General features: G+C 47.4%; 2 protein-coding genes across 3 annotated transcripts in view; both read left to right on the top strand.

Annotated features, from left to right (window-relative positions):
* Zgpat (zinc finger CCCH-type and G-patch domain containing) overlaps positions 1–20,940 on the top strand; it is a 28,144-nt gene extending 7,204 nt beyond the window's left edge. Inside the window, exons 2-6 of the mRNA XM_010633364.3 lie at positions 18,819–18,952; positions 19,199–19,354; positions 19,988–20,107; positions 20,196–20,604; positions 20,788–20,940. Coding sequence (XP_010631666.1) covers positions 18,819–18,952; positions 19,199–19,354; positions 19,988–20,107; positions 20,196–20,604; positions 20,788–20,926 — 958 coding nt within the window. The 3' untranslated portion in view covers positions 20,927–20,940. The remainder of the gene's footprint in view (positions 1–18,818; positions 18,953–19,198; positions 19,355–19,987; positions 20,108–20,195; positions 20,605–20,787) is intronic.
* Positions 20,941–22,575: 1,635 nt separating this feature from the next.
* On the top strand, positions 22,576–24,557 carry Lime1 (Lck interacting transmembrane adaptor 1). 2 transcript variants are annotated; one of them, XM_010633363.3, is made up of 5 exons: positions 22,576–22,693; positions 22,872–22,929; positions 22,998–23,085; positions 23,188–23,564; positions 23,663–24,557. In XM_010633363.3, the coding sequence occupies exons 1-5, from the start codon at positions 22,596–22,598 to the stop codon at positions 23,867–23,869; spliced, it is 828 nt and encodes a 275-aa protein (XP_010631665.1). In that variant the 5' UTR covers positions 22,576–22,595; the 3' UTR covers positions 23,870–24,557. The 2 variants fall into 2 exon arrangements, with proteins under 2 accessions (XP_010631665.1, XP_010631664.1); XM_010633362.3 differs by having other exon boundaries at positions 22,998–23,564.
* The last annotated feature ends 219 nt before the right edge of the window (positions 24,558–24,776 follow it).

The raw sequence follows: 24,776 nt of genomic DNA, 5'->3' as shown, positions 1-24,776 counted from the left end.
GCACAAGGCCCTGAGTTTGATTCCTGGAGCAAAAAAAAAAATAGTTGACAGTTTTAGTGTCCAGCCTTTTGGGGGTTTGACCGCCAACACCACTTGACTTCTTTTTCTCTTGGTTAAGTTGTTTCATTAGGTGTGTATTTTACTGTCATCTTTACTTTGATATTTTTAATCACCAATTTGCAAATATTTTCCTCCATTCTTCAAGTTGTCTTTTCTTCTATTTAGAATCCTTTGATGAACAGTTATTTTTAGTCCAGTTTATGTGTTATTTCGTTTATTGCTTGTGTTTTTGTTGTCAAACTTAAGAAACCATTGCTTCATCCAAAGTTATGAGGGCTCCATTCTCTTTCTTCACAGTAATCCACCCTAGGATGTAGGGTGTATATTTTTTTCCTCTTTTCTTCCTGCTTTTACTTGGCCCAAAGTGCTCTACAGAGGCTGATTTTTCCTGCCTTTAATAAAGTGAAACTTTGCCACCGTTAAAAAGAAAAAAAAAGTTATGAGGATTTTCACTTATATTTTTTCTAAAGTTCTATAGTTTTTGCCCTTAAATTTAGGTCTTTGAGCAGGATGTGTTGTCATATGCCTGTAATTCCAGTTCTGTGGGAGGCTGAGATAGGAGGATCGCAAACGGGCAACTTAGCAACTCAGTAAAACTCTATTTCAAAATTCAAAATTTTAAAAAGTCTTGGAGTGTAGTTCAGTGTGACGGCCTTGGTTAGGTAAGGATCTACCCTCAGTTTTTTGCATATGAATTTCTGGTTTTATAGTACCCTGATTTGTTGAAAAGATGGTTCTGTCATGTGCTGAATGGTCTTAGCACTCTTGTCAAAATCATTTATCTGTGAGGATTTATTTCTGAGCTTGCTGTTTTGTTTTCTTCCCTTAATCTATGTCTGTCCTTGTGACAGTGTCATACTGTTTTGATTACTGTCGCTTTGTGGTAAGTTTTGAAATCAGGAGTGGTGGTTTTCCAACATTTGGTTTTCTTTGTCAAGATTATTTTGTGTTTTAAGATCCCTTTCAAATCTGTGTAAGTTTTGGGATTAGCTTGTCCATTTCTGTATAAAAAACTATAAGAATATTGAGAAAATTTCTCTTTTTCATTCTTTCCTTCCTTTGCATTTTTTATTTTTGTTTTGTGCTGGGATCACACCTAGGGCCTCATGCACGTTAGGTACATCTCTATAGACTGAGCTCTACCCCAGCCTGGCAGTAAAATTTTGATAGCAATTGAGTGGAATGTATAGAGCAATTTGGAGCCCATTTCCATCTTAACAACATTAAGTTCTGTAATTCATGAGCATAGATGGCTTTCCCCTTATTTAGTTCTTTAATTTATTCCAGCAATGTTTTGTGTTTAGGCCACTTTGAACTTGCTATATAGCTCAGGGAGACTTGTACTCCTAATCCTCCTGCCTCAGCCTCCCAGGTGTTGGGATTACAGATGTGTGCTACTATGCCAAGCTTCTTGTACTCTTGTGTGTGCATGGAGCGGGTAGTACTGGGGGTTCAATCCAGGGCCCTCACACTAAGCTGCATCACCAGCCCTTTTTATTTGTTTTGAGACAGGGTCCACTGAGTCACCCAGGCTGGGTCTGAACTTGTTACCCTGCTGCCTCAGCCTCCAGGTGCTGGGATTGCAGAGGTGCTACCCTGTCCTGCCATTGCCTGATTTTTGTATGTTCTTGGTTAAATTTCTAAGTATTTTATTCTTTTTGATGCTGTTTAAATTTGGTTTTGGTTGTGCTGGTGCTGGAGACTGAACCCAGGGCTCCCAGAACACTAAGGAGATATGCTAACACTGAACTATTTCCCGAGCCTGTCCCTCCCCCATGGACAACAATCTACTTTTATTCATGCACAGAAATCTACATTTAATTAAATACAATTGTCATGATAATTCTTCAAATCCCAAACTCTGGCCGAACTTTTTCAACTCAATTTCCAGTAGAACCTCGGTCCGTCTCTTCTGTGTTGCCACAGAGCCCTCTTTAAATAACTTCATGCTCATAGGGCTCTGGCCACGCAGCCGTCAGTGATTCCACCTCTTGAGCCCTTCACTCAGTCGGGTCTCCCGTGGGCTGGGCTTCACATTTCCGTTTCTCCCCACTGCAGTATCAGCTCTGGAGATGCAGTCATTCCTGCGGGAATCACTCCGACCCGTTCTTTTTCCTGCAAGCAAGTTCTTCTGTCCTTACGCGGTGGGCACTGGCTGAGACCCAGACTCGCAGGCCTCTCTGGCCACCTGGCCAAAGAAGTGTCCGCATTCAGTCGCCCTGCCTCCTTGTTACAGTCCGGTGCAGCAGGCCCCTTTGCTGTCAAGAGCCGAAAGGCCGCAACGCACTCAGTCCTGCCTTTCCCGCGGTCGGTGATGAGAGTGGCTGGAAGCAGCTAACGCCACCGGGGAGGAGGGCACGTAGACTGCTGAGGCGCCGCTCAGACCCAGTTGTCCCAGATCCTTGGCCAGGGGCACTGCGTCTTCTCCCCAGGAGTCAGCTGGAGTCTGGGGAAGTCCGGGCAGCACCAGGGCCTGAGCACGGCGGCGTACAGTTAAGCGCTCCCGCGTCTTCCAGCTCGAGCAGCGCCTCCGACATTACGGCTGATGGATGGTAACCCTGAAGGAATCCAGCCAACCAGAGCTGGGACACTGATCTCCTCTGGGGGTATTTCTAACTGTGACGCCACAGCCAGGGCAAGGCCTGCGTGTCAGCCCTGCGCCCTGCGCCCTGCGCCCTGTCTGTGACCCACCCGCACCAACGAGTGCCAGCTTGCGGCCCGAGCTGCATGCACTTCCTTCTTGGCGTTCCCCTCCACCTGCTGACAGGTGAGCGTTCTCCGAGCGCCACTCGCGGACCATCTCTCTGCAGAAAGCGGTGAGATTGTTGCCCCGCGAGGCCTCCACAGTGCCAGTCTTGTACTGACGGAATAGCTCTTTCTTTTTGCACTCCTCTTGTCTGCTGCCTTCACGGCCATGGGTCCGGTGGTCATGACTGGTTTTGGAGGATTCTGAACAACAGCCTGTCCACCACCACTTCCTGCTCATTTTCCGAAGCAGAGTCGTCGGGCCGCGGGGACGCAGTGGCTGTGACTGTGGGTGCGTCGTCGCCGCCACGGCTAGGGGTTGGGGACCCAGCAGAGAGCTGCAGGATGGGCCTGTGGCTGGGTACCGCCGGAGACTTCTTCCCCGTCGTGAGCCTTGTCAGCTGAGAGGGGCCTCAGCCTGTTTTTGAAGTTTTGTATTTGAAGCTGGGCATAGTGGCACTCACCTGTAATTCCTACATTTTGGAGGCTGAGGTGGGGGGCTTGCAAGTTTGAATCCCACCTGAGCAGCTTAGACCCTGTCTTAAAATTAAAAAAATACAAACTGCTGGGGATATAGCTTAGTACAAAGACATTCGGTTCACTCCCAGGTGAATTAATTAGTTATGTTTATGAGGCAAGGTTTCACTAAGTTGCCCAGGTTTACCTCGACCGTGTAGTCCTGCTTCAGCCTCCTGAGTAGCTGGAGTTACTGGTATTCTAGGCTAATTTTAGTAATTTGAGTGCCTTTTCTTCTTGGTCAGTCTAGTTAAAGATTTGTCAATTTTGTGCATCTTTGTTGTGACTTGAGTTTTTCTTATTCTCTATTCTCCATTTCATCTATTTCTAATATTATTTCCTTCTTTCTGCTACCATTTAAAAGAGACAGAGAGGTACAAAGGGATTTATCAGGCAGACTTTTTTTTTTTTTTTGGTACCAGAAATTGAACTCAGGACCTTACACTTGCCGGGAAGGCATGGCGCCACTGAACTAAATTCCCAGCCCCTGGGCAGACTTAAAAGTACACACTCAATGGCTGGGGATTTAGCTCAGTAGCACCATGCCTGTCTTGCAAGCACAAGGTCCTAAGTTCAATCCCCGGTACCAAAAAACAAAAAAAAAACTGCACACATTCAAAGAAATAGAGTGCATACTCTTGAGAGAGATATGCATTATAGTCTGTAGCTGGAAATATTTGTATGTTTTTGGCAGTGAAAATCTGTGGAATTTGTGACTCTGTAGAAAGTTTGGGCTTGATTTACAGAAAAACAACCAAGGCAGAAAAGTAATGGTTAATTTTACAAGTGTAGAGCCTGCCCATTTTACTTCTTAAAAGTGCAATTTATAAAGTATGATATTCCTTGTGATTTTTCCACCTTCTTTATTTCTTCTATCCTACTTTACCCCCCCACCCCACCCTTTGATCTTGTATTCTCAGGGAAGGCGGAGGGACCAAAGGTCGTCTTCTATGGCTGCTGGGTGGCACTGGCCCTCCCTCACCAGGTGTCAGGAGTCTCGCGCTTTGACTGGTCTAAAGGATGCATAGGAAGATGGGTCTTGCTGTTTGGTGAACCATCATCTTTGTTTTGTTTTGTTTTGTTTGAGACAGGGTCTCACTATGTAGTTGAGACTGACCTGGAATTCACTGTGTAGCCCAGGCTGGTCTCAAACTCACAGCGATCCTCCTGCCTCAGCCTCCCGAGTGCTGGGATTACAGGCGTGCGCCACCACGCCCAGCTAACCATCATCTTTTGATAGTCTGGAAAAGAGGACAAGGACATTAACAAGTCTTTAATGTTCAAATTTCATTTTATAACTGTGTTAAACACGCAAGGGTCAAATATTACAAGTGGAATATTGGTGAATAGTTGCTCCAAAAATTTGTAGAAGTCAGACAAAACTTGGTGGCATTTGGCATACACAAAAGAGTGTACTTTTAGATATACTGCTCATGTTAAGTAATAGTAACTTCTTTTGGTTTTAAGTTTATAACCATAGATGGCCAGTTAGAATTATCACTAGAGAGTATTATTTAGTGTTTCTTTTTTTATTCTGTAAATGATAACAGTATTTCCCCCAATTTCCAGGCTATTCTCATTGCTGTTGTTGTTAGTTAACACCAGAGTTAAACCACTGACTCAGAAAGAGGCTAGCAGATGCACCTGACTATTGGGATCTTTGCTTATTTTCCCTCCTTCTTAGAAAGCCAAATTTGAGGTTGTGACTTTTTATTCTTTAAGTTATATATAGAGAAATACAAAAAAATAAACTTTTATTTTAAAAATTCCTCCATTTAAAAATGGTCTCAATTTTGTAAAATGCAATGTGGAGATGAAATTTTGGGAATGAACACTGAGATAGACATAATCTTTTGAGATGTGCAGTCCAGGATCTCTCTTGTATACTTCTGAAAAGAGATGAAGCCTCCATCTGCAGCCAGGCAAGTGCCTCACTCCAGCTGTTCCTGGTCTTCTGCTACATATGGATTGAAAGATCTTTCTTTAATTCTTCAAGGTGTGGAGTTAAAATATGAATTTAACATCTTTTTTCTTTTTTAGTGTAGTCGTTAATGGCTATAAATTTCTGCCCAGCTACTGCATTCACTGTATCCAATAGGTTTTGATATTGTTGTGTTTTTATTTTCCTTTGTTCATCTCAAAGTATTTTCTAATCTTTCTTACAGACTTTTTGTAGTTGTTGTTTGTGTGTTTGTTTGTTTGCTCTTTGCAATGCTAGGGATCAAACCTAGTGCCTTGCACATGCTAGCAAGCAAACACTATACTACTGAGCCACATCTCTAGCCATTCTCCTTTCCTTCTGATTTCTTAGTTGTCATTTGTTTTAAAGTGAGATGCTTGCCGGGCGTGGTGGTGCATGCCTATAATCCCAGCACTCGGGAGGCTGAGGCAGGAGGATCACTGTGAGTTTGAGACCAGCCTGGGCTACATAGTGAGTTTCAGGTCAGTCTCAACTACATAGTGAGACCCTGTCTCAAGGAAGAAAGAGAAAGCGAGAAAGCGAGAGAGAGAGAGAGAGAGAGAGAGAGAGAGAGAGAGGGAGAGAAAGAGATGCTTAATTTCTACATACTTGTAAAAGCTTCCAGATTTGCTTCCATTATTAATTTCTAATTCCATCCCATTGTGTTGGGAGAAGGTACTTTATATGATTTCAGTGCTTTAGAATTTATTGAGCTTGTCTTATGGCCCAGCACACGGACTATCTTGGAGAATGCTCCATTTGCACTTGAGAAGAATGTGTATTCTGATGTTGTTGGGTGAACTGTTCTATATGTTTTTACTTAATTCATAGTGTTACTCAGGTCTTCCATCTTGTTTGTTCGTGATTAAACTCAGGACCTTGTGTTTGCAAGTCAGGAGCGGTGCCACTGAACTAAACCCCCAGTACCCATCTTGTTGCTTTATCCATTATTGAAAGTGAGATACTGAAATCTCTATGTTGTAGAAATGTCTGTTTTGTTCTTCATTTTTCTCCATTTTTGCTTCATATGTTTTGGGAGTTCTGTTAGGTGTATAGATAAGTCTATAATTGTTATGTTTTATTGATAGATTGACCTTTTATCAGTATGCAGTATCCTTTATCTTTTGTAATGGTTCTTGTGTTAATCTATTTTGTCTTGTCTGCTATTAATACAGCCATCTCAGCTCTCATTAGATCACTGTTTGCATGAATGTCTCTCCTTTTTGCTTTCACCTTTTTATTACCTGTGTTGTTTTGCAGTGCTAGAGATCAAAACCAGGGTTGAATGTGTGCTATGTCATCTTTGAATCTCATGTAGATCCAAATTGAGTCTCTTATAAATAGCATAGAGTTGGATAATGTTTTGTATTGTTTTTTGGATTGTGTGAGTTTGGTTTTTTTGTGGGGGGTGCTTTTGGGGTTTTTTTTGTTTTGTTTTGTTTTTCTAAGGCAGGATCTCACTACATAGTTCAAGCTGGCTTTGAACTCACTCTGTGGCCCAGGTGTGGCCTTGAACTCATGGTGATTTTCCTGCCTCAGCCTCCTGAATGCTGGGATTACAGATATGTGCCATTGCACGCAGCATGGATAATGTTTTCTAACTCATTTTCCTAATCTTTGCTCCCCCCCACTTTTTTTTTTGGCTTTTTTGAGACAGAGTCTGGCTATGTAGTTGAGGATGGCTTTGAACTCAGTAGCCCAGGCTGGCCTCAAACTTGCAGGGGTCCTCCTGCCTCAGCCTTTCAAATGTTAGGGTTATAGGCATGTGTTACCATGCCTGGCTCATCTTTGCCTTTTTAAAAGACTATGCCGTAATCTCTGCCTTTTAAATAGAGAGATTAAGCCATTTATATTTAATGTAATTACCGATTAAGGATTTCTGCCATTTCATCATTTGTTTTCGATATATCTTAATTTTTTTCATAGAACTAAGGATTGAACCCGAGGCCTCTGTGCTCTGCTACTGAGCCATATCACCAGACTTTTTTTTTTTTTTAATAGATAGAGCCTGGTAAATTGCCTAAGCTGACCTCAAACTTGTGATCCTCTTGCCTCAGCCTTCTGACTAGTTGGTATTCTGCCTTTTTAAGTGATTACCATTTTTGCATATCATTTTTGCTCCCTTCCATTCTCCTTTTCTGCTTATTTTACTTATTTTCTTAATAGTTATTTTAGGAATGTGATTAACATCTTAAATTATAAAAGTGTAGCTTGAATCACTACCAACTTAGCTTCAATATTATCTTAGTTACATTCTCTTTGCTGGCGTACAATACAGTATCTGACACCCACAACTTCAAGGAGGAGAGGCTTATTTTGGCTCAGTTTGTAGAGGTTTTAATCCATATTTGGCTGGCTCCAAGGTGGAGCAGCATGGCCGAAGGACATGGCAAGAGAAGCAGCTCGTGACATGGTGATGGCAAGCAGAGAGATCAACAGAAGAAGGAGAGAGACCCTTCCAGGAATCACCCCAGTGACCCACCTCCTTTGACTAAGTTTCACTTCCCTATATCACATTTAGTTATAAACTAACCAGTTATAACCTCACACTGATGAGGATCACACCCCCACTTTTGAGTGCATGGGGCTTTGGGTGGACATCTAGATATAAATCATAATAAATAGTATTGGGGAAAAATCCCTGCTGGCTGAGGCAGGAGGATCCCTGTGAATTGGAGGCCAACTGGAGCTACATAGTGAGTTCAAGGCTGGTCTGGGCTATATAGCTAGATCTTGTCTCAAAGCCCTGCTTCTGTGTAGCTCCACTCCCCTTATGAGATAGATCAGCAGCAGCCCAGCCCTCCCCTTTTCCCACTGACAGCCAGGGGACTTGCAGCCACTCCAGGTGTCTGCCCTGACTGCCACAGGCTTGAATTTAGATGAATCCCAAGCCTTGAACTTGTACCAACCTGAAATTTGGACTAATCCCAGATGGTGCTGCCCCAACTTCTGCTGCACCAGGCTTGAGGTTTTGACAAATACTGACCAATCCCTGCTGATGCTACTCTATCAAGGCTTGAAACTCAGACCAATCTAAGATGATTCTGCCCCTTCTGCTGCTCTATACAAGTAGTGCTTCCCCAAAGTCTGCTGGTTAGTGGAAAAGGGCCCCCTTTGGTATACTGATCTGTATGTCAGCATAGGTCCAATAAAGCCTCACTCTGGTGGTCCTATAAATCTGTCCTGATTTATTTCTCGGAGTATGGGCTTGAAAGCCCTGTAAATCCATTTAGGATTCGTATCCTGGGCAGTGTGGATAGAGCAGGTCACTTTAAATAGAGCTGTAAACACTAGAGCCTGCTGGGTGCTCGCTTCGGTAGCACATATACTAGGGGCTGCTGGCCTGAAGAGTGGCACAGACTACAGCAGAGATAGCGATAACCAGTAGAGACCAGCAGAGGTAATCAGTTTTAACTGATGACAGCAGAGACCAGTAGATTTGTTAGAGACCCACAGAGACCTGTGGAAAACCCCACAAAAATAACAGAAAATGCTGTGGGAGCTCCAGGTAGCTGCCAAGGAGGTTATGAGCCCCAGCTGCCAAAGAGCTGATAAAGACAGCTAAAAGCCATTAAGGGGTGTAACACTTAAGAGCTGTAGCACTAAGGCCTGAGAGCCACTGGCACTGTAAGCCCAGATCCTCTGTACCTCAGGCCAGCCTTGAACTCTTTTTGTAACCCAGCTGGCCTTAAGCTAGAAATCACTTGCTCAGACTCCCATATGCTGGGATTTTAGATATAGGAAACCACACCTACCTTCTCTGGCACTTTTTTAGAAAAGAGTACCAAACTTTATTAAAGGTAGGAAAAGAAACAGGCTCTGCAGAGCAAGTTTGGGGCAAGTAAAAATAGTAAAAGAGGGGCTGGGGATTTAGTTCAGTGTTTCCACCGCCTGCCTTGTAGGCACAAGGTCCTGAGTTCCATCCCCGGCACCAAAAAAAAGTAAAAGTAGTACACCTATAGCATGAATGGGCCACTATGTAAGAGCAAACACTGGCAAAAACTCAGTGTAAACTGTCATTTTTGTATCACCCGCTCTTCAGGCTGACATCAGGTCCTGGCCATCCTATGGAAAACTTGCTTGGGTTCTCACAAAGTCCACATGCAGGGCTTTGGAAACTGTTCTGCACATGTGTCCTGGGATTTTATAATTAAGAGCTCACACCTGAGGTGGACCCTTGAATTATGACCAGCCTGACATGAACAACTTGGGTTACAACCAGAATTTTAGTTTTGGGTTATGACCAGAGTTGAGTTACATCCCAAATGCCAGCCAGCCACTTGTGCTTCCACATGGCCTCAGATACAGATTTAACCCTAAAAGAGTTCTGGAAGAAACTTTACAACATCCTTTCCTGTATGGGTTAAGAAATGGGCTAAGATCTGCCTGGAAAAAAGTGCAGCCTAAAATTATACAGGAGATTTTGAAGGCTGTGTAGAGGAGCCTGAGCCTTCAGTTGACCAACTTAAATGATAGCCAGCCCTCACAAACAAACTGAGTTCATAAATCAAGGGTACACTGTACTTCCTCAGCCAGCTTTGCCCTAATGTCCTGTCTCATTTTCCCCTGAGACACACATATCCCCATAATTCTTTATGGGGTGCTGAGGGAGTGGAGGTCTCTGACTTCTGTAGCTTCTTCGGACTGGAGGGGCTGTAGATCCTACCTGCTGGGGATTATGTGCTCTCCAGGTACCCTGAGGTGCTGTGGCTCACGGGTTGTGCTGAAGAAAAAATCCTGTCAGAAGACAATAAGAGAAGTGTTAGTGACTGTTGAGTGTCTATTCAATGGGAGAAAAAAAGTAATGACTTTTATGTTGGGGATGTAGAACCCACATATGAGGAGCTGGTCAGATCTCCATACTTCTGTGGAAGATAAATTATTGAGAGTCTGCAAGCCATATCCTTGACAGATTACCCACATAGTTGATCTAATTAAAAATGAGAGCCTCAATACAGGTGCCCATTTAAGCTGTGGTAAATTAGGGTCATTAGTGACTCTGGAGTCTTGCTTCCTGAAGAGGAACTTCAGGTCTTGCCAAGGTTTTGAGGAATAGCATTTTTCTTAGTCCTATGAAAATCCTAGTGACCATTTCCCATTTCCCATGTAGGATTTTTATAGCTTGTCATTGCATCCCTTGAGGAAGGACCAGAATGGTTCCTCAGGGAATAAGGCTAGAGTTTTGAGGTGCTCCCATGGAGAGTTTAGACATGTCTCTTTGGGGTCCCTTGCAGTGAATGACAGTGACCTGTGTGGGAAGATAGACTACTCCAAGAGTTGTAGAATTTTCTGCTTGTGCTTTATAGATGATTGCTTTTTAGTCAGCAAGCATCTTCTTTCCAGATTGCTGCATGGGCATGTAGAACTAGAAAGGCATATTTGGAGTCTGTATAGATTAAATAGCTTCTTGCTTTTTTCTAATATCAATGCCCAAGTAAGAGCTATGAGCTCTGCTTTTTGAGCCATGGTCCCTAGGGGAAGTTGGCCTAGATGACCTGTTGTGAACGGACAATGGCATAACCTGCCTTTCATGTCCTTCTTGAACAAAGTTACTTTCATCAGTGAACCACACCTCTTTGTGATCTTGGAGGAGCAGGTCACTGATGTCCTACCTGCTTCTTTAGATCTGGAAGATCACTTGTTCACAAGAGTGGCTAACTTCTGGGCCTATAGGCATCCGAGAAGCAGGATTAAGAGTAGTACAACTGGGCTGGGGATTTAGCTCAGTGGTTCTCTCACTTGCCTCTCATACACACACACACACACACACACACACACACACACACACACACAAAAGAAGGAGAAGGAAAAGAAGAAGAGGAGTAGTGCAACTTTTTATAGCAACCTCAGAGGTTTCCAAGATTGTGGCCCAATACTTTGCAAGCCATTCCCCTGATAACCACAAGTAATATTTGGTCTCAAGAATCACTCTGACCTGATGAGCTGTCAGGACTACTACTTTCTGTCCTGAAGTCTTCTTCTGTTAGCATAGTTGTACCTGCTATTGTTCTCAGGCAGTGTGGCCATCCAGCAGTCACTCCATCTAACTTTTTGAGAAGTATGCCACTGGGTGGAATTCTTGTCCTAGCCTTTGGGTGAAACCACCCAAAACAGTTCTTAACTTTTCTGATATTTAGAAGAAGAAGAAGGGTTTTCTTCAGTCAGATATTTTATTATACAATACAGCTGGACCACCTGTTGGCTATTTAAGTCAGGGAGAGCTGGCGTAGTCCCAACAGGTAAAATCCATATTGGCCTTTGTTGGAATTTGAGAATTGCCAATTTTGCTAGTAAATCTCTTCCAAGATGGGGAGTAGAACACTATGGGACAATTAGAAACTCATGGTTAAACATTTGGTCTTCAAAGTGACACATCAGAGCAGGAACCCTTTACTACTAGGGTTCCCCTAGACCCCAACTATGGCTATAGATATAAGAGTTTCCTAGAGAAGTCAAAACAGAATGAAGTAATTGAATTAGTTTACCTGTGATGTCTAGCATTACCCAGCATTCCTCACAGGAAATGGTGATGTCTATGGACAGGTCATCGTAGGTTCCTTTGGGCCTCTTCAAAGCAAGAAACAAGGGTCATGGCTGGCCCAGCCCCTCTCTGGGAGCAGGGATAGTCAACCCTCTCATGTCTTGCATCAGGCACGTTGGCTGCCTCATACCTAGAGCAGGGTCCAGGCAGTGGTTGGGTGCAGATGTGTACCCAGGGCCCAGTCTTCTAGCACTCAGACATCCTTGGGTTTTCCTTTGGGTGAGCTTAAAGCATTGCCAAATGCAACAGCCATAATTTTAGCTTTTCTCTTTTGACTCTCCTCCAGATCCCAATTGTTGCACACAGAAAAGGCCATGTCTAGCAACTGGGTCCTAGGTGTTTGGAGTCCCATTGAAGTTTCTTCATTAAGCAGATGGGAAAGACCCATATTCTCCTGAGAGATAGGATCATCAAAGGTATCTGTCTTCCTCGGGGCTACTCTAAATATCATAGTTTCTGGACTTTTCCTGAGATAAAAGATTACAAAAGCCTGAACACAGGGATTTCACTTCACTTTCTATGTTTTAAGCAGAAACAGTTTAACTGAAAAATAGTTTCATAATTTAAGCTGCCATCCTGTACCAAGCTCTCGACACTTCCTACTTCATATTGAACCCAAACCATACTGCAGTAGTAGATAAGCTGCTCCTTTTTCAAACTGGCAGTGTCAAACCTTTCCCACTGATCAAGGGTACAGCCTAGTAGGATCTGCAGGGCATGGTTCATGCGTTTTCCCATGGCTCATCTTGGGGCCTATAGAGAGAGACAGCTTAAATCTGCTTTCTTGGTAGGAATGCCAGTTTCCTTTTCAGCAACGACCCTGAGAGAGATATCATGGAAGGGGCCTATAGAGAGAGACAGTCCTTAAGATGATGCCCCATGCAGAAGGAAGAGACCAGATGAGCCCACAAAGTGTCCCCTTGTGAGACGTATTCTCTAGACAGGCGTCTCTGTCCAAAGCTAGGATGATGCTGGTGTCTTTCACAGAAGCATAGAAGAAAGCCCTACCAATGACTTCTTGTGTCCATATTGGAGCCCACTAACTCCGTAGGGAGAGGGGGTTGGGCCACTTAATGGCTCTGCCTAGTCCTTCAAAACTCCCAAGAGATCAGGGTGGAAAACCTCTCTACCACCACTGGAATTCCTTGCCACTGTTGAGCCACTTGGTGTCTCTGCTTAAGTAGAGTGGAACCACTTGAGAACTAGTGTCTCTTGCATTTACCCCAGTGTTAGTTTGTTTAAGGCAGTAGAGATAGAAACCTCTTTTTTAAGAAAGAAAAAAACCCTTTTAAAATCCTAAGAATGACTTACAATCACTTCAGTTAAGCTTTACTGGCTGTTCTTTTGTTCTGCTGAGGCCATCAGGCATATTTCTAAATTGCCTGCATTTTGTTAGACAAAACAAGAAAGGGATCTAGCCTAATTAGAAAGAGGGAGGACACCCACATGTTCCTTGTATTTGGGGCTTAGCTCCTGTCTGCAAGGGTGAGATTTTGTGGTGACCATGAAGTCACTTGAAATCAAACATGGTGAGACCTGTGTGGCTCTTGCATGTGACAAGCCAAAATGGAACTAACTAGGATGCAGGAACACCCTCAGAAAGAAAGGCCCATCTAGAGGAAAAGCATGGATGAGCCTTTGAACACAAAAAGGAGTAAGCTCAAGTAGATGGCTGCTCAGGCAGGAAACCAAGTTAGTAACAGCTGTTTCCCGCCCCCCCCCCCAAAGTGTGAGAAAGCTGAGCAAAGTATCACAGAACAGGAACGCGAGGTCAGAAAGGCTTGCTGACATGGTACCCAGATGATCTGTACTGCAGCTGGGTTAATAACAGGCTCTCTGGCTGTTCTTAATCCACCTGCTGCACCTGGCTGGCAGAGCCAGATGTGTTACTGGGTTTTGAGGTGCTGGAGTCTCCCTCTGGAGGTGGTTTCTAGGTTCTTTCTGTCCTGAGCAAATAATTGATGTAAAAATGGTAGCAGAGTTTTGTTAAAGGTAGGAAAAGAAACAGGCTCTGCCAAGTGAGGGTGGGCCAAGGAAAAGTAGGAAAAGAAATACAGCATGAGGGTGGACCACCATGCAAGAAAACATAGTGACCATCTGTCATTTTTAAAGAAGTTCTCAGAGGTGGAATTCTTGGTTAGCATGGCCTTGTTTTGTTTCTCTATTCCTGTTGTATCCTGGTTGCAGTAATTTCTCATGCGAAATTAGGTATTAAAATTTTGTAGGATGGGCTGGGGATTTAGCTCAGTGGTTCTGACACCTGCCTTGTAAGCGCAAGGACCTGAGTTCTATCCCTGGTACCAAAAAAAAAAAAAAGTTTTTTTCTTGCCATTCTGGAGATTAAATGTGGGTCCCTGCACATGCTAAGGCAAGCACTCCACCACAGAGCTACATTCTCAGCCTTTTTTATTCATTTATTTATTTTATTTTGAGACAATGTCTTGCTGAGTGCTTAGACTGGCTCTGAACTTGAGAACTGCTTCAGGCTCCCAAGTAGGTAGAATTATAGATGTAAGCTGCCACAGAGGCAGCAGTGTACATCTTGTACAAGATACATTGTTCTGCTTTTCTTCAGTTCATCATGGATGAATACTGTGGTGTTTTGTTCTTGTTTTGTTTTGAGACAAGGTCTCAATATGTAGTACAGGCTGACTTTGAATTCACTGGAAGCTCAGACTGACCTGGGAACTCTCAGGATGCTACTCAGCCAACAGGGTTTTCTAAGTACTGTTTGTCATGATTTATGTCTGGATGCTTTCCCCAAAGCCTCCTTTACTCATAGCTGTTCTGAAAAGGTAGCTTCTGAAAGTTTTGATAGCTTGATTGTTGCTATATTGGAGAGAGGATCCTAGGAGCTGCTTGCCTGCCATTCTAATAACATTCATCTCTGCTGTTGATCTGTAGGTATACATTTTATATTTGTTTCTTAGTGAGCACTCTAGGGATTGCATTATGCAACTTTAACATCACAGTGTTCTTGGAGTTAGTATTGACTTAATCATGGAATGCATAGCAAATTTTCTATTCTCCCTCTTCATGCTTTTGTCATGTACATTAGGTCTATAGATATTATAAATTAGACTATGGAATGTTGTAATTATTACTTTAAATCTTGTTTTTGTAAGAGACCAAGGTCTCACCAGGTATGGTGGCACATTATCTGTAATCCCTGCTACCTGGGAGGCTGAAGTGGGAAGATCACAGATTAGAGGCTGATTTAGCAAGATCTTATCTCACAAAATAAAAAAAAGGGCCAATGGTATAGCTCAGCAATGGAGAGTTTACCTAGCATATGTGAGTCCCTGCACAATCCCAGCACAGAGTGAAAGAGAGAGAGACAGACAGACTTGCAGTGTTGCCCAGGCTGGCCCCAAAATCCTGGGCTCAAATTATCCTGCTGCCTCAGTTTCCCTAGTAACTGGGACTACAGGCATGACCCAGCTCTCTGTCCTTAAGACAGTTTTTTTTAAAGAACTCAGAAGAAGCCAGGTGTGGTAGTGTGTGATCCCAGAACTCTGAGAGGCTGAGGCAAGAGGACTGCAAGTTCAAGGCTAGTCTGGGCAACTTAATGACTTAGTGAGACCCTGTGTTAAAAAATTTTAAAAAGGCCAGTAATTACCTCAGTGTGAGACTCGGGGTTCTGTCCCCAGTACCACCAAAAGAAACAATGATTAAAAGAAGAAAAGAGAAAACAGGTTTCGTTCAATTTGGTCCTGTCTGAGGCAGGGTCTGACTTTGCAGATGAAGCTGGCCTTGAGCTCAGTGTGTGATCCAGGGTAGCCTTGAATTTGCAGTGTCCTGCCCCAGTCTCCTGAGTCCTAGGATTAACGGGGTGCCCCACTGTGGCTGGTTATACGTGTCTTTTGTGTCACCCACCTCTTTATCATTTCTGAAGTTCTTCTTCCGTACACATTAGGAGGATGAAGGCCCCCACCCAATGCTGACTGCTCTGTAGTTTGGACAAGTGTGCGGCGATGGGGCCCACCCAGGAGAGTCTCACCACCTCGAAAACCCTGCGACCTCACTCGTTCATCCCCTCTACCTACATCTGATGAATTTGTCTTCTCAGTGACTGCATTTTTTGACTCTAGAAGTTCTATTTGATTCCTATTATTTAACTTCCATTTCTTTGTTAATAGTATTTCTTGGATCATTATCATGTTTTCACTTAGTTCTTTGAATACACTTACAGTGTCTGCTTTGTGCTAAACTCAACATCTGGACTTCCTCAGATTCTGTCCACTGGTTTTTTTTCTGCAAATACAGATCACATCTTCCTGTTTTCCTGTGTCAGAATTTTTGTGCTGAAAATCTAAGTAACTTGTCATTAGAATAGTGGAGCACACAAGACAGATGATGTATTGTTTATCTGGGTTCTGAATTGTTTTCGTGAGGTATTTGTTTGGGGATTCTTTCTGGACTTAAACTACAAAAAAAAAAAAAAAATTTTTTTTTTGTGTTTTTGGTACCAGGGATCGAACCCAGGTCCTTGCCCTTGTAAGGCAGGCAGCGGCACCACTGAGCTAAATCCCCATCCCTTAAAGTACAAAATTTGCCTCCCCTTATAGTGTGCAGCCTCTGCTACCTCTGCTTATATTTTTGTTTTGTTTTGTTTTGTTTTTTGGTACCGGGGTTTGAACTTGGGTCCTTGAACTTAGAAGGCAGGCCATGGAACCACTGAGCTAAATCCCCGGCCCTCTGCTCATATTTTAGATTTTGTTTTATATTTTATCCTGCCTTCCTAAAGTTTGCTTCTGGCTTACAGTTTCATAGTCAGGAATTAACTGTCTTGCAGTTTAATGGTCAGTGATTTAGGCAGAAGTTATGCTCAAATACTTCTGGCCCCAAAGCCCCCTGTCCTCAGCCAGCCAGCCTTGTAGGTTAGGGAGCACACTGTTGACACTTCCCCCGGGTGGCATCTCCAGGTTCCCAACTCCAGTGGTTGTTCCCTGGAGACTTAGGATGCTGAGAGCAGAGTCCTGTTGTGGCTCTGGCATTTGGGGATCTCCCTTTTAATAACTGGATCAGTGCCCACCCCAACTGGAATCACAATCCCAGTGATAAGAGCTGTTGGTTTTCCCCAGTAGTTTGTACCAAGTTTGCCACTTTTAGCTACCAGGCTGTGGGTTCAGCCCCCACCCCACCCCATATCTACTTTCTGCTGCTCCAGAATCCAAAAATTTTAAGTGCTGACATGGCACCACATGTGGAAATTGCTGTGCATAACCCTATGTGACAGGGTGCAGTCAAAACACAGCCACACTAAAAACATTGTATAAAATTACTTCCAGACTAGCCTGGGCAACTTAATGAGACCCTATCTCAAAATTTTAAAAAGCTGGGGGGCAAGGCTGTAGCTCAGTGCTCCCTAAGTTTAATCGCTAGCAAGAAAACCTCTGATCAGGTAAGAGAAGTTGCATATAAGGGACATTTGACCTGTGTCAGATGTTAAAACTTCTAATATTGCTACAGGTTTATCCAGAAAGCTTTGATTGATAAGTGTGCGTGTGTGTGTGTGTGTGTGTGTGTGTGTGTGTGTGTGTGTGGTAGGGCAAATTAATCAAATTCAGCACTGCGTTAGGTCTCCTTTTATTTATTCTGCCTGCCTGCCTGTCTATCTACCTAACTTATCTATATTATTTGAGACAAGGTCTCATTGAGTCAGTAAATTGCCCAGGCTGGGTTCATGTTTGCAGTGCTCCTGCCTCAGCCTTACAGAGTTTTTGTTTTTAGGTGTGCACCATCACGCCTGTTTCAGGCCTCTTTTTTTTTTGTTTTTGAGTCAGGGTCTCACTATGTAGTTGAGAGTGATCTGGAACTTACTGTGTAGCCCAGGCTGGTCTCGAACTCATGGCGATCCTCCTGCCTCAGCCTCCTAAGTGCTGGGATTACAGGTGTGTGCCACCATGCCCGGCTTTAGGCCTCCTTTTTGAACACATTCTTTTGGTCCTCATTGTGTGGGACTTTTCAGTCATAGTCTAAAATGAGTTCTTTTGGAGCAGTCTTAAAAATTCTGGTTTCACCTGGTCATTGGCAGTGCCTTGGGTGCCTGAGGACAATCAGTGGTGAGAAAGGAGGTGTCTGAGGTCATCACTGTGATAGGTTACTGAAATTATTTCTCTGCTCCTCCCTCTTTCCACCCACTGATTCCTGCCTAGAAGATATCCCTAGCTCTGTCATGTAGTGAGTGCCACTATATAACCCCTTCTGGGGTTAAAACAGTTTCCTGTCTCAAATGATGGCGTGTAATGTAGTTGGTGGTTAGTTTTTTCATGTCTTTATTTGGCAGAGTTCATGGTTGCAGTTCTGTGTCTGGCCCCACATTTCCTCTTCGTTCTCTCTTAGTTTTGGTTTTAATTTTACTGGTGCACTCATATCTAAAGTGAGGGCGCTGCTGCTGTGTTCTACTGGGTTTGGGGAAGACTCAGTGCACACGCACACATATCCATCCCCTAATACATCTGCCTTAAATAGCTGTTGGTGTCTGAAGCTTCATTTCTGTTGAGGTGATGGGGAGCCAGAATCACAAGGCTTTGCCACATTGTCATCCCCGCCTAGAGAGCCAAGTAGCAACACGAGGAACATCCGGAGAGAATTCGAGTGTGAGAATACATGTATGTGTGTGTACACGTGGGTATGCATGTGTCCATACATCTGTATACCCATGTGTGCATGTGTGTCAGAATATATGCATATATGAATGTGTGTATATATGCAAACGTGTGGATTTATGTGTATTTGCCTTGTGAAAGTGCATATATACACGTACATGAGAGAAATGCATGTGTCTAGGTACTGAGAGAAGGTGGGTACATGTATGTGTGCACATGTGTGTGAAAGGGCACATGTATACATGCGTGAGACAGAAATGCATTTGCACATCTGCCTGCCTGGGCCACTCCCTTTTGGGAAGCAGCCTGGCAGAGGCCCCAGCTCCCAGCTTTGCTCTCGCTTGTGCCTGTGTCTGAGCACTTGCCTCCTGTGGCCCCTCTGCAGATTCTCCCATGGGCAGGTGGTCTCTGTCGATGAGCTGCGCCCTTTCCAGGATCCAGACCTGAGCTTGCTGCAGGCCGGCTCTACATGTCTGGCCAAGCACCACGATGGCCTCTGGCACCCGGCACGAATCACTGGTGAGGCTGGCCACAGGGACTTCCCTGAGGGGACTTTGCTGAAGCACGTCTTTCATGGAAAGCCCCCTCTGCTTTACTTGGCTACTCCCGGCTCCTCTGGGGTGGGCCTTGGGACCCTGTGTGGGCCCAAGAGGAGTGACTCTGACCGCAGCCCAGGCTTCGTCTCCATCCTTACTTCCCACGTGGCTCCTGACTGGCAACCCCACTTGAGGTTGCTAACCTGCAGTCTTTTTCTGTTCTCTGCAGATGTGGAGAATGGCTACTACACAGTCAAGTTTGACTCCCTGCTGTTGAAAGAAGCCGTGGTGGAGGGGGACAGCATCCTGCCCCCACTTCGGACAGAGGCTGAAGAGTCCTCTGACTCAGACAGTGGCGATCTGGGTGACGCCAGCTATGCCAGAGGTACAGCAGCAGCTCAGAAAGATGGGGGAACCAGGGAGTGTGTGACAGGCCAGGGCGAGAGATCTAGCCCTTGCCTTCGAGGACCACCTGCAGCAATCACAAGCTCCCTGGTGTGGGTTAGTTGCCACGTTGGGCATGGGGACTGCTGGTGACAAAGCTGCCAAGGTGCCACAGGAAGTAACCAAACATTTGGGTGTGTGTGGTGTGTAGGTAAGGGTGGCACCTTCAAATGGCTCCCCAGTCTTAGAGCCTTGGTGCCAGGTGAGCGGGGGCAAAAGGGGATCCTAGCAAACTGGAAGTATGTCCAGAATAGATATCAGGAGGGGATCCGGCAGGCAGTGTCCAGCCCTTATGAGGGGTTGGTTGGGATAGACAGGGAGGTGTCCCTAGTGAATTGGTGATTTCTGAACCTTTTGCCTGTGGTGACAGGTGCTAAGCCATAGTGCAGCCAGCTTGCCACCTGGAGCTGCTGGGAGCACCCATAGCTGGCCTGGGAGATCTGGCAAAGGACCAGAGGTGTATGGGATTGGGCCCCTGCTCCAGAGCTAAACTCTTAGACAATGCTGGCCAGAGCCCCGAGAACCATTCAGAGTCCTCTGGCTTGGTAGCGCCACTACCCTTTGTCTTTTGCAGTAGTAGAATCAGGCCCTGCGGACACTGGGACCAGCAGTTCCTCCTTTGCTGGTTGGGAGGTGCACACACGCGGCATTGGCTCTAGACTCCTCGCCAGAATGGGCTATGAGTTTGGCAAAGGTGTGTATATGCTGCTTTGAGGGGGTGGTGCTACAGGGCAGTCAGGGATCCTGCAGCAGCAGCAGCGTCTGCCCTGCATCTTCCCCAGGTCTGGGCCGAAATGCAGAAGGCCGGGTGGAGCCCATCCATGCCGTGGTGTTGCCTCGAGGAAAGTCACTAGACCAATGCGCAGAGATTCTACAGAAGAGGACCAAGGAGGGGCAGGCTAGTGCCAGTAGGCCCCCAAGGTGCAGGAGGAGGAAGGGTAGGCCTGGAGGCCACCTGCCCCCGAAGAATGTATTTGACTTCCTGAATGAAAAGCTACAGAGTCAGGCTCCTGGAGCCTTGGAGGCTGGGGTGGTTACGCCCGGAGGGAGGAAAACCAAGGACATGTACCATGCCAGCAGGAGTGCCAAGCAGGCCCTGAGCCTGCGGCTCTTCCAGACTGAGGAAAAGATTGAGCGGACCCAGCGGGACATCCGGGGCATCCAGGAGGCTCTCACTCGGAATGCTGGCCGGTACGTGTGGGGCCCAAGGCCTAGAGTAGCCATGCCCACAGGATACATGTGGGAGGTTATCTGACCCTGAGTGGCAGCCAAGTTGGAGGAGGTCTGGATGTAGAGGATGGTCAATGGTTGCAGCAGCTGGGGGTCCTGGTGGCAGTGGACCAGGAGCCATGCTGACTGGCAGGCCCTCCCTAGGCACAGTGTGGCAGCAGCCCAACTGGAGGAAAAGCTGGCGGGAGCCCAGCGGCAGCTGGGGCAGCTCCGGGCTCAGGAGGCAGGCTTGCAGCAGGAGCAGCGGAAGGCAGACACCCACAGGAAGATGACGGAATTCTAGAGGACTCGCAGACCCCATGGACAGAGCCCTGGCTGCCTCAGCAGGAAGACCAGCCATCACCCTGACACCCCTGAAGAAGGACCAGCCCACTCTCAGACGGCCCCCATTCAGCCTTGCTTACCTGGAGCATGTGGACACTGATGTGTGGAGATGGGCTGCAGGATCACCTCCAGACACTCACTTGCCCACCAAGCCCACCTGCCAGTGTCTCGGGGCATCTTCCTATCAAGGACATTAAAGTGATTTCATTACAGTGTCACTCAGTGGAGACTTAGCTGGCCGTGGGGTCTCTGGGGAGAGAGGGGTCTACACAGGGTTGTGGCCACAGACAGGGTTGTGAGCTGGAGGGGGTCCCAAGGGAGGCCACTGCTCCTGCCCAGGGCCACAGGGTCCAAGAAAGCAGCATCCACCCTTCCTTCCCTCTCTGATCCAGGCAGGGAAGAGCTCAGAGTGCCCCATGGTGCCCAGCACTCAGGTGGGGCTGGAGGAATGGAGATGGGCCCTTGGACAGCAGAGTTGATGAGGCAGGCTTGGGGGTTCAGTGCCAGTGCTTGGTGGCTGCTGACCATCCAGTTGACCTACTGTCTACCTCATCAGCCCTGTCCCCCATCTAGTCTGGAGAGAATGCAAGTTAGGCTTTTAGAACAGTGGCTTGTGGCACACAGTGAGTCACAACTAGATCTTGGGTGGGGCTGCAGCAAGTGAATGAGGCTGAGTGGTGGCTTCACCAGGAGCAGCTGCAGCTGAGGGTTGAGTGGCTGCTGGGAGGTACTGAGACAGGCAGGAAGTGAGGTGAGGAGCTCACTGAGGACCTACAAAGACCTTCCTGGCTGCCCCAGATAGAGCCAACGAGGAGCTCTGCCGTGGCCTTGGTAAGTTCCTGCTCCATCCTCCAGCACAGGCAGATACCCAAGCCTCTTGGCCCTCCTGGGGTCTGGGAGGGCACTAGGACCTGGCTGTGTCCAGGTGAGTTGTCTTCCCCCCACCCTCATACAAGAAACCTACTACTGCAGTCTGGATAGACTCACTCTGACCTCCAAAGACCACCCCCTCACTTTCCAACTTCTGCAGATTTTAGGTGGGCCCCCAGCCTTGCTAAGACTGATCCTAGGAAGGGTGTAGGCCTTTGGTGGTGGTGTGGAATGGGGCACTCACTTCCTGAAAGTAGCCGTGTCCTGCTTGCTGATCCCTACACTGTTCCAGCTTCTCGGGGAACCAGGCTCCATAGTGAGTGGCTTAGGGGCATCACCTTGGACAAGGAGGCCACGCCTGGGTAGAAGGTGGCTATAAATGAGGTCTGTGGGCTGTGGCTCAGTCCTGGGGGTGTGACTTCGGGGGCTTCCCCAGATCTTGGGTTTAGGCTACAATGACCACAGCCTTGGTCAGGTCACAGCTGCCTTGGCCATACGCCCCCATCACCATAGCTGCTGCTCTCACAAAAAGGCATGCAGAGCTTCTCCAGGTGCTCACAACCAGAGGAAGGAAGGTAGGCGCCCCACAGCAAGGGCAGAGCTGCAAGGCCTGGGGCTTTCTGATGTGCTGAGTCAGAGCCAAGGAGAGAAGCCCACCAGGGGGGTGAGTTGCACAAGTGGAGCAGCGAGGGGTGTGCCAGACCTTCAACCATCCCCCAGTGCTCCTCTCTTCCGCCCCCAGGGCCCTGCTTCACAGAATGGGGCCACCAGTGCCCATGGCCCTGCCAGCCCTCTGGGTCCTAGGGTGTTTCTCCCTGCTCCTCTGGCTGTGGGCGTTGTGCACAGCCTGCCACAGGTACGTCCATCTTGCCTATATTCTCTCTGGGCCCTCACCCTCTGGCCAAGCTGGAAGTCAAGAGGCAGGTCCACTTCAGAATCACCTCCACATGCACCTTCATGCTGGGCTTGGACTAGCAACTGGCTGCCCTACCTCTACCTCTTCCCACCTGGCCTGATGATGCTCTTGTCCCTAGGAAGCAGGTGCAGAGCCAGCAGGCAAGACTACAGGACACTGTGATGCTGGCAGAAACGGTGAGTGCCAGGTTGTCCCTGGGGTGAAGGTGGGGCCAACGGGACCAACCAGCCTTCCTTGTCCCTAGTCCCTGCTGAGACAGACTCACCTCTGCTCCCTCAGCAAGTCTGACACCAGGCTGCATGAGCTGCACCACAGTACCCATGGTAGCAAAGGTGAGGTGACTACCAGAAGGACACACAGGGAGGGGCTGGCTGCAGTTCGGGGCCACACCTGCTGTCCACCCCTAGTGACTTCTGGCCTGAACTTACCCATAGCCCTGAGGCCTGCCAGCATGGATCTCCTGTACCCACACTGGCTAGAAGTTTCCAGGGGTAGCACCACGCCACAGGCAACCCCCTCTGCCTTCCCACCTCAGCAGCTGCCGGGGGCTCCATCTGCCACTGCCTTCACACTGTCCATCAGTCCTGAGGCCACCTATTCTAATGTGGGGCTGGCTGCCATCCCCAGAGCTAGCCTGGCTGCCAGCCCTGTGGTATGGGCAGGGACACGGCTGACTACTGGCTGTGACAAGCCAGGGCCTTGGGCCAGACCTGTACTGGCTGAGTATGCCTCCATCCAGAAGCTCAAAGGGACAGATCCAGGCTCCCAAGAACTGCAGCAAGGGAACACTGAGGTGACCCCAGCTGCTCAGGTAAAAGTGGGCCTGGGTGGGGTGTCAGGTGGGGCTGGGCAGGTCCTGGGCAAAGGTGATGTTAAGGAGCCCACCCTGGGTCTGCTCCCTCTCTCCAGGTGGACATCCTGTACTCCAGGGTCTGCAAGCCTAAAAACAGGGCCACAGGACCCACTTCAGACCCACCGGACCATGAGGGTACAGGAGCAGTTCTGGCCCTGGAGAGTGGCTTAGCCTATGAGCCCCTCCCTCCTAGGGGCCTGGACATGGACAGCAGTCCCCTGGAAAACGTGTATGAGAGCATCCAGGATGTGGGGACCCCTTAAAGTCCAGAGCCCTCCATTCTGCCTTCTAGCATAAGTGGACCTTTGTAGAGCACAAGACCCCTGCTTCTACCTTCCTGTGCCTAGGGAAGGTTTGGAGACCCCTCTGTGTCCTGAGCACTCAGTACCAGTATTCCTCCAGCTTGAGCCTCCAGGTGACTGAGGCCTCATTACTTTGACTGTATTGCTGTGTCCACGTGGCCTCTCCTCTTCCAACCTGTATCCTAATAAATCCCAGTCACTGGAGGACGGACATGCATGCCTTACCTCAAAGCCTGCCTTTTGAAAACTGGGAGGGCTGGGTAGGGAGTTTCTGGATGATTAGAGATACCCCCTTCTGGCCTTTGGAGGGTAGGCAGGCTTTCCCTCTCGTACCCGCCTGACACCTGAGGCCATTGCGCTGTCCGTACAGAAGTCAGTGGTGGGGAGGAGAGAAGACCGGCCCTTTGCGGTGGTGGTTTCCAGGCCTGGGGGGTCCTCGGGACAGTGCAGTGGGCCGACAGGAGGGCTTCCTGGAGTAGGACTTGGACCCTGAGCTCCATGGCGCGGCTCTGCCACCAGCCCCTAAGGTTACGTAAGTGGAAAGAGGTGGGTAGTCCTGCGTTAAAGAATAACCTGTTCCTGGGGGGCCCGCCAAGCAGCCTCGGCCGCTTCCTGGCTCTGGCAGCTCCTAGAGCACGGCCGTCGGGAAGCCGGCCCTCAGGAGGGCTTCCTGGAGTAGGACTTGGACCCTGAGCTCCATGGCGCGGCTCTGCCACCAGCCCCTAAGGTTACGTAAGTGGAAAGAGGTGGGTAGTCCTGCGTTAAAGAATAACCTGTTCCTGGGGGGCCCGCCAAGCAGCCTCGGCCGCTTCCTGGCTCTGGCAGCTCCTAGAGCACGGCCGTCGGGAAGCCGGCCCTCTCCGGCGGC

Source organism: Fukomys damarensis, unplaced genomic scaffold, assembly GCF_012274545.1.
Source record: "Fukomys damarensis isolate Sample0158 unplaced genomic scaffold, DMR_v1.0_HiC HiC_scaffold_22, whole genome shotgun sequence".
Taxonomy (NCBI): domain Eukaryota; kingdom Metazoa; phylum Chordata; class Mammalia; order Rodentia; family Bathyergidae; genus Fukomys; species Fukomys damarensis.
This window is presented reverse-complemented; position numbering and strand designations above follow the sequence as displayed.